The sequence below is a fragment of the Helicoverpa zea genome, chromosome 27 (genome assembly GCF_022581195.2).
Source record: "Helicoverpa zea isolate HzStark_Cry1AcR chromosome 27, ilHelZeax1.1, whole genome shotgun sequence".
Lineage (NCBI taxonomy): Eukaryota > Metazoa > Arthropoda > Insecta > Lepidoptera > Noctuidae > Helicoverpa > Helicoverpa zea.
Genome location: NC_061478.1, coordinates 4495100 through 4511493, shown reverse-complemented (window position 1 = coordinate 4511493; position 16394 = coordinate 4495100). Strand labels below are relative to the sequence as shown.

The window sequence follows — 16394 nt, the reverse complement described above, 5'->3', positions numbered from 1 at the left end:
GATAATAACCGCTATAACTTGCAGGCGACAGTTTTGGGCTATACCTATATTATACAGGCTGTCCTTCGAAAGCTAATGAACAACAAATAGTTTTCTTTTTTAAGTATCGAGAAAATAGTTATTATTTATACCTCAAAATTAACTCTATCCCTCATATTAATAAGCATGGGGGATATGGATTGACTTTCCGAGGAAATAGATTAAACCGATGAAAATCTATGGTTATTCTTTCCTCATTATTTAGTGTAGTTATCATATTTTTTTCTGAAACGAGGTAATTATCGCTTAATGCGATATGTATTTTTAAATATGTATATATGTAGCTATATGTAGTTTATCAGTTGTGTTAGCACCCATAACACAAGTTAATTAATAATTTACCATGGGGCTAACCAACCGTATGTGAAAAGGTGTCCCGACATTATGTCCCGAAATTTAATGCACAAAGGCTTACACAAAATATTAAAAAAAGATACTCTGATAGCCCTGATAATTATCTTTATGTAAAATATTTTTCCCAGATACTCCTTGGTGAAAACATAGCCGAAGGGCACTATCCATGTCCCTCTATAATTTGATGTATACTTCTAAAAACAGCCTGTATAAACTACAGTGTAACATTTTATCTGCCACCATGACCCTACTAGGTAGCAAAGGATGTTGAGAGATCCTGTCTGTCATTTTTTCTTGATCTTTGGTAAGATATGTGACTTAAGTGCGATGAAATAAAAATGATGTTGCAAAAATATTGGACATTTATGATAAATTATGACTTTAGGATTGTAATGTAATTTGCAAAATCTTTACTTACCTACAAGCGCTAATCTTATTAACTACTGGACCGATTTAGAAGATTTTTTTCAGTATTAGATAGCCCATTTATCAAGGCTACGGGCTTTTAAACTGAGTACATGCAGTTGTAACCTTGACACGCGGGTGAAACGAATGAGAATTACACAAACTATATAATAAGAATTCGTAGAAGTAGAACAGTAGAAAACTAAAATATTAAGAATTAAATTATTTCAAAATAAAAATAAAATAAAAATAGCCTTTATTCTCTGACCTAATAAAAGTAATTTTATTTCTTAATTTCAAAATTAATACAATTTAAAATCAAATTATTTCTCTTTACTATGTACCCGCACAAACAAACCAAAAAAATATACTTTTACAAAATAAAAAGACACTCAATAGAGTATAGGATGTGACGTAACTCGCGTCGATAGTAATTACGAGATCAGAGGCTGCCGACGACTGACGCAATAATAATACTTATAAGTACAAAATCTATAATAACTGTTTGTCTGTTTCTTACCACTACTGTTGAAATATAAATTTACTAAAAAAAGTATGTAATCGTAAAAAATGGACACATCCTCCTCCGAGCCTTTTTCCCAACTATGTTGGGGTCGGCTTCCAGTCTAACCGGATGTACCTAGCTGAGTAACAGTGCTTTACAAGGAGCGACTGCCTATCTGAGCTCCTCAACCCAGTTACCCGGGCAACCCAATACCCCTTGGTTAGACTGGTGGACAATGTATCTAATAATATAGGTATGTGGAAGGTATATTATCAATGCAATACTTAACTATTCTTGAACCCGAATAAATCTATTACTATGACAATTAGCTATATTAGACCAAGTTCAATCAAAATCGTAGTATTTTTGCGTGAAACAGTACCTAAAGAGTAGCAGTAGAATAACTTCTTGGTGTGGTGTTTCATACGTTATCTCTCCTTTCCAAAGATTAAATTTAACTCGTCACAAATTTAAAATATTAACAAACTGACGGGATAACTAAAATATAAGATAATTTCAGATATCATGTTTCTTCCAACCATTAATGTGATAAATGAATAAAACATACCTTGACTAATTTATGAACATAAACAAGATAGAAAAGGTAGTTTTAATATCTCGAGAAATTATGAAAGCGAGCTTAGAATTTATTATTAAAATACTAGTATTTCAGGATTTTGAAGATATCTGAGGATTCCAGTAAGTGTGGCTTGAATAATAAGTATATTTAATAAGTTCTGTTCCTCATGATTATTAGGGAGCTACTTCCAGCACTCGGTTAAAGCTTTCTGAAGCTTTAGACTGTCTGTGTACCTCTGATGTAAATCGATTCAGTAGTTTTGGTGTGAAAGCGAGACAGAAAATCAGAAAATTATTTGCAATCATGTGCCATATTTTTTAAGATCCTACAAAAATTCATTATTAGCAGCCTCCATTTGCTACGCTAGCTGTTTTCCACCGTTTCACCCATATCCCGTGGAAATTACTTCCCATACGTGGATAAAATATAGAGCCTAATGCTACCCGGGTATAGGGCTGCCATCTCGAATTTCGCCAAACCCGGACAAATATTAAAAATACCCGGACATTTGGCGTAAATCGCATTTTTTCCCGAACGAGTACGATTTTTTTTAAACAAAATAATACCTAATTTGTAATCCATTTAATATTAACATTTACTTAAATTCAATGAGGTGCTTCCTTACATGAAAAGTGTCCGGGTTTTCCCCGGACACTTCTTGAAACCCCGCCCGGACGGCCCCCGGACGGCCTCCAAACGAGGACAAATCCGGGGCAATCCGGACGGATGGCAGCCCTACCCGGGTATAGTGTAGCTTCACAAGAGAAAAAAAATCCAAATCGATTCAGTAATTTCGAAGCCTTTACAATGAAAGTTTCCTCTCATAACATTAGTACCTATAGTAGCACTTATAAATGAAAGTCGTGGTGGCCTAGTGGGTAAAGGATCAACCTCTCAAGTATGAGGGCGCGGGTTCGATCCTAGGTCAGGCAAGTACCAATGCAACTTTTCTAAGTTTGTATGTACTTTCTAAGTATATCTTAGACACCATTGACTGTGTTTCGGATGGCACGTTAAACTGTAGGTCCCGGCTGTCATTGAACATCCTTGGCGGTCGTTACGGGTAGTCAGAAGCCAGTAAGTCTGACACCAGTCTAACCAAGGGGTATCGGGTTGCCCGGGTAACTGGGTTGAGGTGGTCAGATAGGCAGTCGCTTCTTGTAAAGCACTGGTACTCAGCTGAATCCGGTTAGATTGGAAGCCGACCCCAACATGGTTGGGAAAAAGGCTCGGAGGATGAAGTAGTACTTATAAATAAAAGATTTTACATCAAGTAAAACCGGGAGCTCAACAAGTATAGTGGACTATGATATATTATTATACACTGGCGCCACCTGCCTAACTCGTTAACATTTACCGGCGACTAACTGGATCTAGTACTACCGGTAACTGATGGTTTTAACTGCTCGTTATAAGTAGAGTTTTTAGTAGAGTTTGTCTCGTTGGTCTAGCTGTCGCAAGTGTGGCTGCTGAGCACGAGGTCTCGGGTTCGATTCCCGAGTCGGGCCGAAATCGCTTTGTGGGTTTTAGAAGACTTTCACAAAGCAGCCCGGAGCCTGGAAGCTGGTGATTGATACACCCGTGCATCGGAGAGCACGTAAATGTCGGTCCTGCGCCTGATCTCTCTCCGGTCGTGTCGGATTGCCGTCCCATCGGGCTATGAGAGTTAAGGAATAGTGAGTGCACCTGTGTCTGCGCAAATGCTCGTGCACTATAATATGTCCTGCGTAGTTGGCTAATCTCCTTACATGAGAACAGCCGCCGTAGCCGATAATCGGCTAGGAGGACATCATCATAAGTAGAGTTTGGTTCAAATCTAAGTACGTAAATATGGATTTTGAAAACTTATAAAGTAATAAGGCCTACCTATGTATGTATTTAGGGTAGGTAGGTACTAATTCTAAGTAAATAAAGACCTTTTGTAATCATTGTCTGGCTAAGGTTTGTTTATTTGAATGTAGCGCGTTCTCAAAAACTACTAGACTGATTTGAAATATTTTGTTGCGTTGTGTTTTATAGCCTATTGAACAATACATTTACTGACAAAGGCTATTGGCTACTTTTATCCGTGTGCGCAGACTGGTTCCCGCGGGAAGCGGGTGAACTGCTGATACGCTAATAAGCTATGTACATTAATATTAACTTGTAACTAAATAACTTGAAACTAACTAGACTGTGCTCACCTGTACCTACAACATGTTTACACAAGAAGTGCTTGAGGCAATACGTTTTGTTTTAAGTTTACCAAGGTATAATACGTCACACGTAATCTTAAGACGTAGGCAACATTAATACTTTGATTTTGAATTCATAGTTTTTCAGAAAAATGTGCTGAAGTATTGACAGCACAAAACAAACGGCCAAGGGCCTGGGTTTCGGATGTCTATCTAACACAGTTCGTAAGATACAGCCTGGTAATAGACAGACAGTAGTGTCTTCCCGTTTTCCCTTCAGGTACAGGACATTAAAAAAATAACAATACTCAAAAAATATTAACAACAAAATGTGTAGATCAAAAGTGAGCTACCAACATCAGGAAATAAAGCTCCAAGTAAAAACGAAAGTTAACTCGCGGCCACAGATACACATTCCTCTGATAACGGACATGCAAACTGAGAGATAAAACTCATAGATAGCGAGTTTTCTTAAGGTGCTAACACACTTGTCTTGGTACAAGTGGTACAAATGGTACAGGTACATAAGAATTTGTTTCATGTTTAGTCATTGGAATTGTTCACGATGTTATGGCTTGCAGACATTCAAATATTTAGATACTTATTTTTAGACACAAGCATTTGCATACACACAGGTGCACTCACTATTCCTTCATTCTCATAACCCAATGGGACGGCAATCCGACAAGACTGAAGAGAGATAAGGCGCAGGACTGACATTTACGGGATCTCCTGTGCATGGGTGTATGATCAGTCCCCAACTTCCAAACTCAGGGCTGCTTTGTGAAGTTATTTACCGCGAATGAAACCGAATCCCAGTGTTGCCTCGTATGTCAAACGTAAATAAAGACCTATTCTAATCATCAGTAGTTCTACGTAACTACTTAACATACGAGCCAACACTTAGGTATAAGTAAATAATTTGTCATATTTTTTTTATCAAATTCTACTACCCCCTACATTTGTTGAAGTTATAACACAATCAAATGGACATTGGACTAAGCCATTTGCCAAGTATGATACTACCCTTAGTATTTCACGGCTGCGCTCTCGGTGCGAATATTCAGTATATATACGCAAAGATTTTGACGTTATACATTAACGTAATACTATAACCGTGAAAATGATTCACTGCTATTTCTTATAGATTTATAAGAAAGTGGTAAAGTGATTTTTGATGAGCCGTAAGTATAAATGGGATCTTTATGTCATTTTATATAGATAAAAGTGACTAGGTTTGACGACTGCAAAATCAGAGGTTAAAGATGGGTTTGATAGCATTAATCTCAGTGGCCCTATTTGAAAAACAATTTCAGTGATAAATAGCCCATTTGTCGAGGAAGGCTATAGGGTTTTTATCCGGATGCGTTCTTACAGGTCAAAGGGTACAGCTAGTAACCTATTGCATCCTCCGAGCCTTTTTCCCAACTATGTTGGGGTCGGCTTCCAGTCTAACCGGATGTAGCTAGTAACCTATATTGCCTTAAATAAACTACTAAACATCTTCATCTATTAAGACCATTGAAAAATGTCAAAAGTAGATTACCCAGCTAAAATATAGGGCAGTAAAACTTTTTAAAAAGAACGACAAACAATTAAATTAATTGGAAAATCGTTAACCAATTGTCTCCAATTGTTCACAATGAAGCCAATGCTGTTTTAATTGTTATAAATAAAGATACGATGCTTGGACATTGGAAACCGCCATTTTGAAAACGCGGGCCATGGTCATTGAGAATCTATACTAATACTAGCTTCCGCCTGCGGTTTTACCCGCGTCTCGTAGGAACTACTGCCCGTACCCGCATAAAATAGCCGAATGTTACTCGGAAATGGCGTAGTTTTCCAACAGTGAATGATTTTTTCATTCAGATCAATAGTTTTGGGGCCATAAGGGTATAAACAAACAAAAAAAATGTTTACTCTTTACAATATAGATTAAAAAGCTGAAGATCTTGTTTGCAATTTCAGGAAGACAAGGTCCCATTTATCATTATTTCAGTGTTAGATATTAATTTGCTTTGAATAAGCTTGAAACCGTGAGAGACTAAAGATTTTTAAAATAGAACTTTGCTCTTTTCAAAAACGTTATAGCCCATTTTTTATGACCCCCATGAAAAGTAGGTACAACATTTACTTTTAAGGCTTCCACAAAAAATAATACCGTTTGCACTTTAAAACAATACCAATCAAACTCCTTCACATTTATTACGGCACAGACAAAAGAAACTATCGGCCACAGACAAAAGGCTCCATAGACAACAAAAAAAAAACAGAAGCCCGCCACTTTAACGGAAGCACGTTCTTTTTTCGAACAATTGTTCTTAAACCGCACAGTCATGAAATTTGACGAGCTGCCATTGGTCGTCGGTAGGACTTTGACAGCCAATCAGAGGTTGTACTCGGAATATGTAAGTCATCGTTCTTAACGTTTGAGATAGTGACTTGGCGGGTTCTAAGATACGTTATGTATTTTTGTAAATAGAATTCTTTTGAAATGCTGCGGTGTTCTACGATATCTGGCTGTACCTATAGTGATGTTGCGGAAAAAGAGCGCTCGAAATTCGAATTTGCAATTCGTACCTACGCAAGGGATTCCCTTTTCAAAATCGCCGAAGATTATAAAACATTTTTTTAATGTATTATTAGGTAAGTACATAAGAATAAAAATTTTAATTATTGCCAGTGCAAAAAATATCTATCCGACTGTTCTACGAACTGGCAAATATCTGCATTAAAAATAAATACCTTTTGAATTTCCTAGTTTTAACTCAACTTCTTCTTCTTCCTCTTGCCTCCTGCCCTGTTTCCAAATAAAATTGGAGGAGGAAAACAGGAGGCAAGTTTTAACTCAAGAATCCACTTTATTTACCCGCAACAAAAAACAGAAAAAATATATTACACACATCACATAGTTGGGAAAAAGGCTAGGAAGATGTAAATGGTTGGGGTCAGCTTCCAGTCTAACCGGATGCAGCTGAGTACCAGTGCTTTACAAGGAGCGACTGCCCTATCTGACCTCCTCAACCCAGTTACCCGGGCAACCCAATACCCCTTGGTAAGACTGGTTTTCAGACTTGTCAGGATGAAAATTATTTATTGAAAAAGAACATTATAAACGAAATGTTTTTATCTCGTAATAGCTAATATCTAAATAATGATGACACCTTTGAAATAATAACTTTAAACGGACTCTAGTGATTGGCAGTCCCGTTAGCTGAAATGTCATGCCAATTATTTATTATATTATGTTCCATTATTAGAAAAACACACTCATTTCTATACTTAGAAAAAACTACACATTTCGCTTATGTAGACATACTTTGCTAGTCGGTTTCCCGTGGTTTTAGTCGCAGCTCAAGATAACTGCCTCCCGTATCCGAATGGTGTCAAAAAAGCCTATGTCCTTCTCCTGGGTCTAACCTACTTCTCATATAATTTTCAGTTTAATCGGTCCATCCATTCGAGCACGATGACGTGACCAAGGTATACAGGAATACTTTTTTGTATATGTATGTGGTAGGTATATAAGTTCTTATTTCTGGCTACTTGTGAAGTCATGAAAGAAGAAAATGGTCTTCAATGTCACCCTCTATTGCAGATTAACTTCATCTTTAAAACACTGCTCTCATTTATTGCTGACTGACAAAAACCTAATACAAACTGATATTCAGATTTTGAATTTCCTTATTTTTCACCAAACCCATAATCCCAACGCATAACTCAACAGACTTACAAACAAATAGACACGGCAAACACACACACACACACACACACACACACACTCAAATAATTATTCCCATTTTCATTAAGTACATCAGATTCAAAAAAAGAACACTAGGCACATACCGACCAACAACCAACAAACAAACCAGAGACAAGAAATAACAGCAATGGAACACAGTTTGTGAATTCGTCACAGTTACCCGGCACTGGATTAAGGTACATCAATCATCATTTCGTTTGACAGGCTATGATCAAATCGGTTTTTTTTTTCAACTGTCAGTGCGGTGCGGTACAGCGAATGATTTTCTTTAATTTCCTTGTGTTGTTGGTTTTTCTGGTGTGGGAGAAATCTAATAGTGTTGTGGAAGGTGGTTGGTATTTGTGGCTATATGGTGTTGGTAGAGTTTATATTTATGTACTTACGATAAGAGAAATAATTACTCAAGGGGTCGTACTTGGACTCTAAGCTAGGTCTATCGACATTTCACCATGTTTTAGGGGAAATGTTGAAAATTCCTAAGAGTAAACAAAAAACTAGAAAAATATGTTTTAAATCCCAAAACGAAGAAATGAAATAAATATTGATTTCTGACACTTACGCGAATATTAGACATTTAAATAAAACCACTTTTACGGATTTTATCGCGTAAAAGAACACATCGCCGATGTCAAACACCGCCGTTCCAGACAGTCAGCAGTTTGTGAACACACACTAGACAAGGCCCAGCATTACATCAGATTTGATAAACCACAAGTCCTTGCAAGAGAAAACCGATTCCTACCTAGGATGATTCGCGAGGATATTGAAATTAAAAAAACATCCAAATTTCAATAGAGAAGATGGCTGGTGCATACCACCTGCTTGGAATCCCATCATAGAAACTATTAAATCAAAATCCAAGCCTACAACTGCTCGACCTAAGGATACAGTGAGCTCGTTTTGCGTGAATCGGATTGTCAATAATAATCAACAAAATGTAGGGTAGCTGTTTGTAACTAATATATCAAGACGACCAACACCTTAGTCTGCCCGTGACCATGGATGCTGTAAAGGATCCGAAACGTCGGGATTAAATAATATTAATATAACGCGATAAAATCCGTAAAAGTAGTTTTATTTAAATGAAATAAAATTCTGGACAGTAATTGAATTAAGGGGGAAGTTATGAGTCAATATGAGTCAACATGCAAATAAATATTTTGAGTTTTGAATATCTACTTGAAATTCGTTGGATATGCCTAACACCATTCAATTTCCAATCAGTTTCATTTAATTTTTCATTAGAATATTAAATAAGTATCTAACCTGAAGCAACAGAAAATAAGTCTTCCTCAATTTTTTTTTTCAGATCAAAACACTATACAAGGTGTTGATTTGCATTTGTGCCATACTTCAGGAGGAGGACATAAAATACGTAAATAATCGATTGGAAATACAGTAGACGGGAAATAGCTAATATGCACTGTTATTTTTGTCATTGTAATGTCGTAGTATTTCAGAAGTAATCCAATTTTATGAATGAAATTAATGAATAATCGTTGCGTATGCTTTGTGTTCGCGTTTGTGTGAGGGAGCAGCACGGTTTTGAGGCCAGTAACATACGCGCCGAGTTTGAAAACGGGTAAGTGACATTGACGAATTTCCGAAAAAAAATTAAAATCAAAAATTTTCGTACCAATTTTTTTGTTGATTTGGGTTGAGAATCATAAGTATAATTACGTCCTTGACTATGGCACGCATGCAAATCAACAGCTTGTATAGTACAGCGCCATCGAAATCGAAATTGTCGATAAATGCGTCTAATTACGATAAAGCGTAACCGTATCGGATTCTGTTCAGACATGAGAATCGATGTTACGCTCATCAAAGAATATTGTACGCATGTAAGTTTATTGAGTAAAACATAGTATTGAGTAAGTTTTAATCAAGCTGTCCCATATTACTTGCGTTTGGTAATAGTTTGCGGTGAGTTCTATGTACTTGGATTTTTTTTGTATTTTTGCAGCCAAATTATTGTGTTGCATGTTGACACTGTCATCTCTTAGTTTTATTTCATAATAAACAGAAAAGTAGAGGCATATGCAAAGACACTTCGTCTGAGCACTATATTTTGGTCATTATGTTTAGGCCTGTTTGCTCGAGGATGACCTATAGCCACAAACAGGTAACGAATTTAGAAAACTGTTCCTACAAGAAATATTATAAACAGTCCTTACATGACAGGAGCTCACGATAGAGAAATTAAATTGGTAACTATTTATCAAATAGAATATAAAGCGAATTTTTCATTAGTTACCTATAGATTTCTTACGAAAATAACTGTACACATACGCCTAATCCCACTTAATAAACTCAGTTCCTACTTGCAATAAAGTTTTGTTTTAAAACTACATAGTTATTAAAAACAAGACTCCTATTCTATCTACCCTTTAAAGCTGTTCGTTATTTAAACATAAAAAAATACGTCTTGCACTCAAGACCAATCAATCATTAAGTTTTTTTTTTTCCTTTTTTTCATTCATTACATGGCAACACAATGTAATCGATAAAAAAGGCTGACCTTATAAGCTTAATCCCATTGCATAAGAGCAATTAAAAACTTCGCGTTTTTTTTTTCAATAGTACTGGTTTTGAGTTCTTGTTAAAAGTTATGCAATATTTTTTTTGAAGCAGTTGTAAAACCTAGTAGATCTACTGAAAAGATGTAGTCGACATACTAAACCTTTAGAACGGACTTCTCTCGTACCCTAAACTACAGATATAGTTATCGGCACGAATCTTGAGCTCTGACCTTCAACTGCGCAGAAGTGATTTATTGGGTCCCTTTTGTGGTATGAAGTGAGGCGCGGGCGGGCTAAAGCGGTGATTGGCCGGCAGTGCATCGCGTCATAGCCGTCACTCGGGATTGGTTCTTTGCTAATAAATCACTTCTGCGCAGATGTAGGTCAGAGCTCAAGATTCGTGCCGATAACTATACTTACTAATATTTATGAACTATGCATATGTAGGCAAAATTTCATCTAAATCTGTTTACCAATACTCGCATTTTTTACTCACACTCTAGCAAAAGTATCGATACTCTCATCAAAATGACAACACACCACTTCCCTTCACATATCGTGCTGCCATATCACAAAAATTAATTCAGTACTAATTATCATCAAAGTTTGTATAGAAACATCTTGCCAGTTAATAAGAAAAATGTTCAGCTTATGAAACAATAGCAAATCAGCAGCACCTATAGACAAATGCTATGATTTATTATGGAGAACAAAAACGTAACTCACAGTAGTAAAGTTGTGGGAAATATAACCTTATACTGTGAGCTTTAAGGTTTGAAATAGGTTGAAGATGGGTGGTGTAAACTTAATTATGTTCTAAGCAATGCAATCCGAGATTAGATTGTACAGTTTTTGTTGTAAAGACCGGAATAGTACGGAGTTTAATTCCGTCTTTTTTGTTTTAATGTGGAATCGAATCGAATAGGTTGTAGGGTTGGGTGTTGGAAGTGTATCGAGCTATCGGTAGTGTCGATGTTGAAAAAGGGTTTTTCATGTTGAAAAACTAGCTATGTTTTTGATGTTAAAAAGGTATATTATATCATGTTAGAGAAATTAAGTATGTTGTTCATTTTGCTGATTTTTAGACTTGCACATAAGTTTCGATGATACGATCGAAGCTGTTTTATTTTAAACTATTAGTACCTATCATTCTTAAAAAGCATCTGATTTTAGCTTGGAAGAATGCTACCACAGAAAATATTTTATTTTATACAATCTTTGTATGCCTATACCCATTAGGTCCCCCTCTGTGCATGTCTCATGTTGCGTAAAGTTTAAATAAATAAATAAAACATAAATTTTCGGGATTGTTAAGATTACCTATCAAGAAAACTTATAGGGTTCTGTTGACAGCCAACTCAAAAACTATCGACAGTCATACGTTTCGATAACAGCGCAACCCTATTGACGCGGGGTTCATCAAAGTGCGGTGCACAGACAATAACTGAGAAATATTAAATTATAATAAAATTAACTTGGCTCTTACTTTTTATAACGTTCAAGTTAACTACAGAACGAATAGAGTGTACAGAATTGTATATATGTAGGTACTATTTTGTTTTAGAATTCAATGCGTCAGTAATGGTTATCCATGTTTTTTAAAGAAGATAAAATAATGGTTTGACGAACCATACTATGTATGTATTAGGATGATTTAAAAAATAAGCATTATTTTATTTATTTCACTAATGCATTACGGTTAGGTGGTGAATGATTGAATGTTTTGTCGCATATTTGTCTGTTCTGGCCTTTGAACCTTGTTACTTGATTTTTTAGATACTAAATAAACCAGTATATAATAGTAATTGAACCTAAAAGTAACCCTGCATGGAAATCGAAATTATCGAAATCACATTTACCAAATCAACTTTTTGAAATGAAATGACATGATTGACATAAGTGAACTTAATAAAACCCATATTTCATATACCACCGCCATACAGTTTTATTTTTAACCCTTCACTTGTCATCTCGCCGAGTCTACCCATTCCTTACTCTACGCAGTCAGTTCCGACCGCGATTACTCATTCCTTACGGTGACACATGACGAATCAATTTCCGAACGAAACCAATCGGAATATGGTTTCCGAACGCATGCGTTTGTCTATGGTGGAGATATTTTTTATAATAATGATGGGATTTGATTGCTATAGACTATAGAGTTTGGTTGTAATGTAGTTATTTTTTTATTGCGATGTAATGAATGATAAATTAAATTACTTACTGTATTTTTTTTGTAAGTCTGATCTAACCTGTTAAATTTTTCTAGAGTTACAGTTCAAGACTTTTCTCTTATAAAACAGATACTACCTTTAGTTAAAAGCATTACATAGGTTTCGAAAAATTGTAGCCTTGAATGAAGCAATGAATAAAGTGTTATAGCAATTTTTATTTAAGTATAAGTGGTGAGAATCATAGAAAATTATATATGCGTAAACTTGTTTCAAAAAATAATTTTTTTTTTGACTTTGACAAACTATACGTACATTTGCGTAAACTTGTTTCAAAAAATTCAATCTATCCCACTTCTGATCTTAAAGGACAGATCAGAAGGGGTAGACAAACATTAAAAACACATAATTCAAAGACATACAACCGTGCAAGTTATTTTTTGAAACAAGTTTACGCATATGTACGTATAGTTTGTCAAAGTCAACTTTTTTCTCCGAAGTACATTATCCACCACTCATAAATTTCTCATATTAAAATCCATCAAAACCGATACTTTTAACAGTCGGCTGCAACAACTAACTAATACTTAAACAAAAACATTTTTATTTTCTCAAAAAAAAAAAAATAAAAGTGAAAAAAAAATCCCCACACGTCGACTCCATAGTAATTATGTCACAAACCTATAATTATACGTACTGTGTACATTCACTATATTTTTTTATCTCTTAATCTGATTTCATCTAAAAATAAACCTTAACACATTAAAAATAAGATTCATTTTAACTCAGCAGTATATCTACTATGTTCGAAACATGTAATTAAAAGACAAGGAGGTTTTTTTTTTAATTTCTGTCACAGATAACGCACTGCTGCTTCTAAGTAGTAATTTCATTGTGAATAGTCTACATATTGTGTGTTTTTTTTTTACGAAACAATAGTGTATTAGAGTATTCTTTAACCATCGAGAACGTTTTTTTTTTCGCGGTTTTTGAAGTGGCGAGATAATCCCAATGATTAAAATTTAAGTCTATGCTACTGGGTTTTAAGGAGGCTTTATTGCCTATTTTTTAAATAAAAGGATATTTTTTCACGGTTGATTTTCTTTAGTGGCTTTCAAGAAACTGTATGTTCGTAGAAAACGATTGTACAGCAAAAGAAAAACCTAGAAATTGTAGGTCTTAATGTCTAGATTTCAGATCTAGAGTATGTCATTTAACATCTATAACATGACGTAACCAAATCCAAAATGGCCACCAACCTGCGTTTGCGTCAATCCCAAACTCGCAGCTACTTCCGCCCTTATAACCACTGCAAGGTTCCCTGGAACCTTCGGTTCAGCTGCTGCAGCTGTAGACTTAAGTCTATCGTAACCTAACCTAACAGCAATCCAATATGGTGAACTAAATCCAAAATGGCCACCAACCTGCGTCTGCGTCAATCCCAAGCTCGCAGCTAGTTCCGCCCTCTCAGGCAGTGCAAGGTACTGTGTCCTCTGGAACCTTCTGTTCAGCTGCTGCAGTTGAAGACTGGAGTATATCGTGCGTGGCTTCCGCATCTTCTTGCCTTTGCCGTTCACGCGGAGCCCTGGGTCATCGGAGAGGCCGCATTTTTCTGTGGGGAAGATGGTTTGGTTAGAAATGGTGGTTGAAATTCGTGGTTGTAGAGATGTAACTGTTGACAATTTTATGACTGCAAAAACTTAAACATCTGTTGAATACTTGTCAAAAAAAATGGCTGCAAAAAGGACCTTATTTCAACGTCATAATCTGTCATATTTTTAGACAAGTGTTCAACAGCGTTTAAATGTTTTTGTGGTACGACGGTTAGTGTCTAAATTTACCATTGTATATCGATAGAATCCGTCAATTTTCGGTAAGTATATTGCATCTCGGAAATTTACCATTGTATTTCGATAGAATCCGTCAATTTTCGGTAAGTATATTATGGCATCTCGGATCATAATACATATTAAACAATTGAACTTCTTCTCAAAATAATGTTTCAATTGATTAAGTATCTGTGAAATTTATATTTTCATTGATTTTTGATGATTTTTTAAATAAAAGTCATATCTAGATTGTCTTCTGTTATTACCTAACCAAAAGTACTTATAGACAAAAAAATACAACGCATTTTCTTATTATAAACTATTTTAGCGATAAGACCGCCCATTATGTCACCTACTTTAACTAGAATAAGATCAAAAATGTAAAAATTGGTGTACCTAATGAAGTATATCTATCTATTTTTCTTACCATAGAACGCATTCATAAACTCTACAACATTTTAATATACCTTCATCAATTGAAAACTATTGAAGAAGGCAATAAAATTCAATCAAGACTCTAAAATCAATGGCGCCGATATGTATATAATTAAATTCATGCGTTTGTTACAAAGATTTTAATAAATCTTATTTATTTACGCTTGTTAGTTTGTGTTGTTGATTTCATAAAGAATTGAAATTGAGTGGTAAGTTGAAATTGATTAAATTAATGAAATCTTGTGGAGATAAAAAAGATTTAGGGAGTGCCAATGTCGAATACCTAAAGACTGGAGATAGTTTCATACGACAGCTATGATGTAATTATTTCTTTGGTCTCAAACATCGTCTGCCTAGCTTTTTCCCAACTATGTTGGGGTCCGCTTCCAGTCTAACCGGATGTAGCTGAGTACCAGTGTTTTACAAGCAATTGCCTATCTGACATCCTCAACCCAGTTACCCAGGCATCCCAATACCTCTTGGTTAGACTGGAAGACAGAATTTCTGGCTTCTGACAAGCCGTAACGACTGCCAATGATGTTCAATGACAGCCGGGACCTATAGTTTAACGTGCCATCCAAAACAAAGTACCTACTGCAATTAGTACTAAAATAAAAAATGAAAAAATGTATGGACCTATATAATAAAGCATATTTATCTATCTATCCATCTAACCACGTTCCCAATATCCTATCTATCTATTGATTTCTGCTAGATATAATAGGATAGAATGTTGACATTAGCCCCGTGTCAAAAGTCAATTGTCAAATTCCTATCTTCAGTAAGCAAAACAACAATAGATAGAATATTGAGACCGGCCACTAAAGTACAATAAATAAATTATAAACAAAATAAGTTCAAAACTTCAAACACCGAACACAGAACTTCCAAATTCAAACAGCATACGGCCTCTCATATAAATCAGCACACATACCTCGGTAATAAATCTACAATATAAATATTCAACACAAGACAGGCTGTGAAACATGGCCATCCATTTTGTAAAATATATGAAAGGCATGCGCTACTTGATAATAGTCAGTGGTAAGTTGTAATTACTGAGTCCGTATCTACATCGGATCGCCGCGAGTAACACCCCGGCTTTTTGGTGAATATAGTGCTGGGAAATGTCGTAATCGAGTCGTGTAGTAATCGAGTTGGTTGGAAGTTAGGTATCGATTATTTTTGTATCGATTGTTTTTGTATTGATGTTTTAAGTTTTACTGATAGTAATGTAGATTATAATGGTTCTTGTACTAGACACTAATTAATTGTATGCTGTTTTAAAAAATCGTTTTGTAATTTTTCGTGACCTAAAGATCTAGAATTGTCAAATATATGAAAGGCATTCGCTACTTGATAATAGTCAGTGGTAAGTTGTAATTACTGAGTCCGTATCTACATCGCATCGCCGCAAGTAACACCCCGGCTTTTTGGTGAATATAGTGTTGTAATCGAGTTGGTTGGGAGTTAGGTATCGATTATTATGTAGGTATCGATTTCTTTTTGTATCGATTATCTTCTATTTTTTTTTAATGGTTCAACTCAAATCCTGGACCGATTTTAAAAATTCTTTCACTATTGGAAAGCTACACTCTTCCCGCGTAAGATAGG

At 35.5% G+C, this 16394-nt stretch overlaps 1 protein-coding gene across 4 annotated transcripts in view; it reads right to left on the bottom strand.

Annotated features, from left to right (window-relative positions):
- LOC124643379 (homeotic protein distal-less-like) overlaps positions 1–16394 on the bottom strand; it is a 115287-nt gene that overhangs the window by 60442 nt on the left and 38451 nt on the right. For all 4 annotated transcript variants that reach the window (XR_006985930.1, XR_006985931.1, XM_047182355.1 and 1 more), the window contains exon 3: positions 13941–14128. Coding sequence is in view for 2 of the 4 variants with exons in the window: in XM_047182355.1 (XP_047038311.1) it covers positions 13941–14128 (188 nt within the window). In the remaining 2 variants the exon portion in view is untranslated. The remainder of the gene's footprint in view (positions 1–13940; positions 14129–16394) is intronic.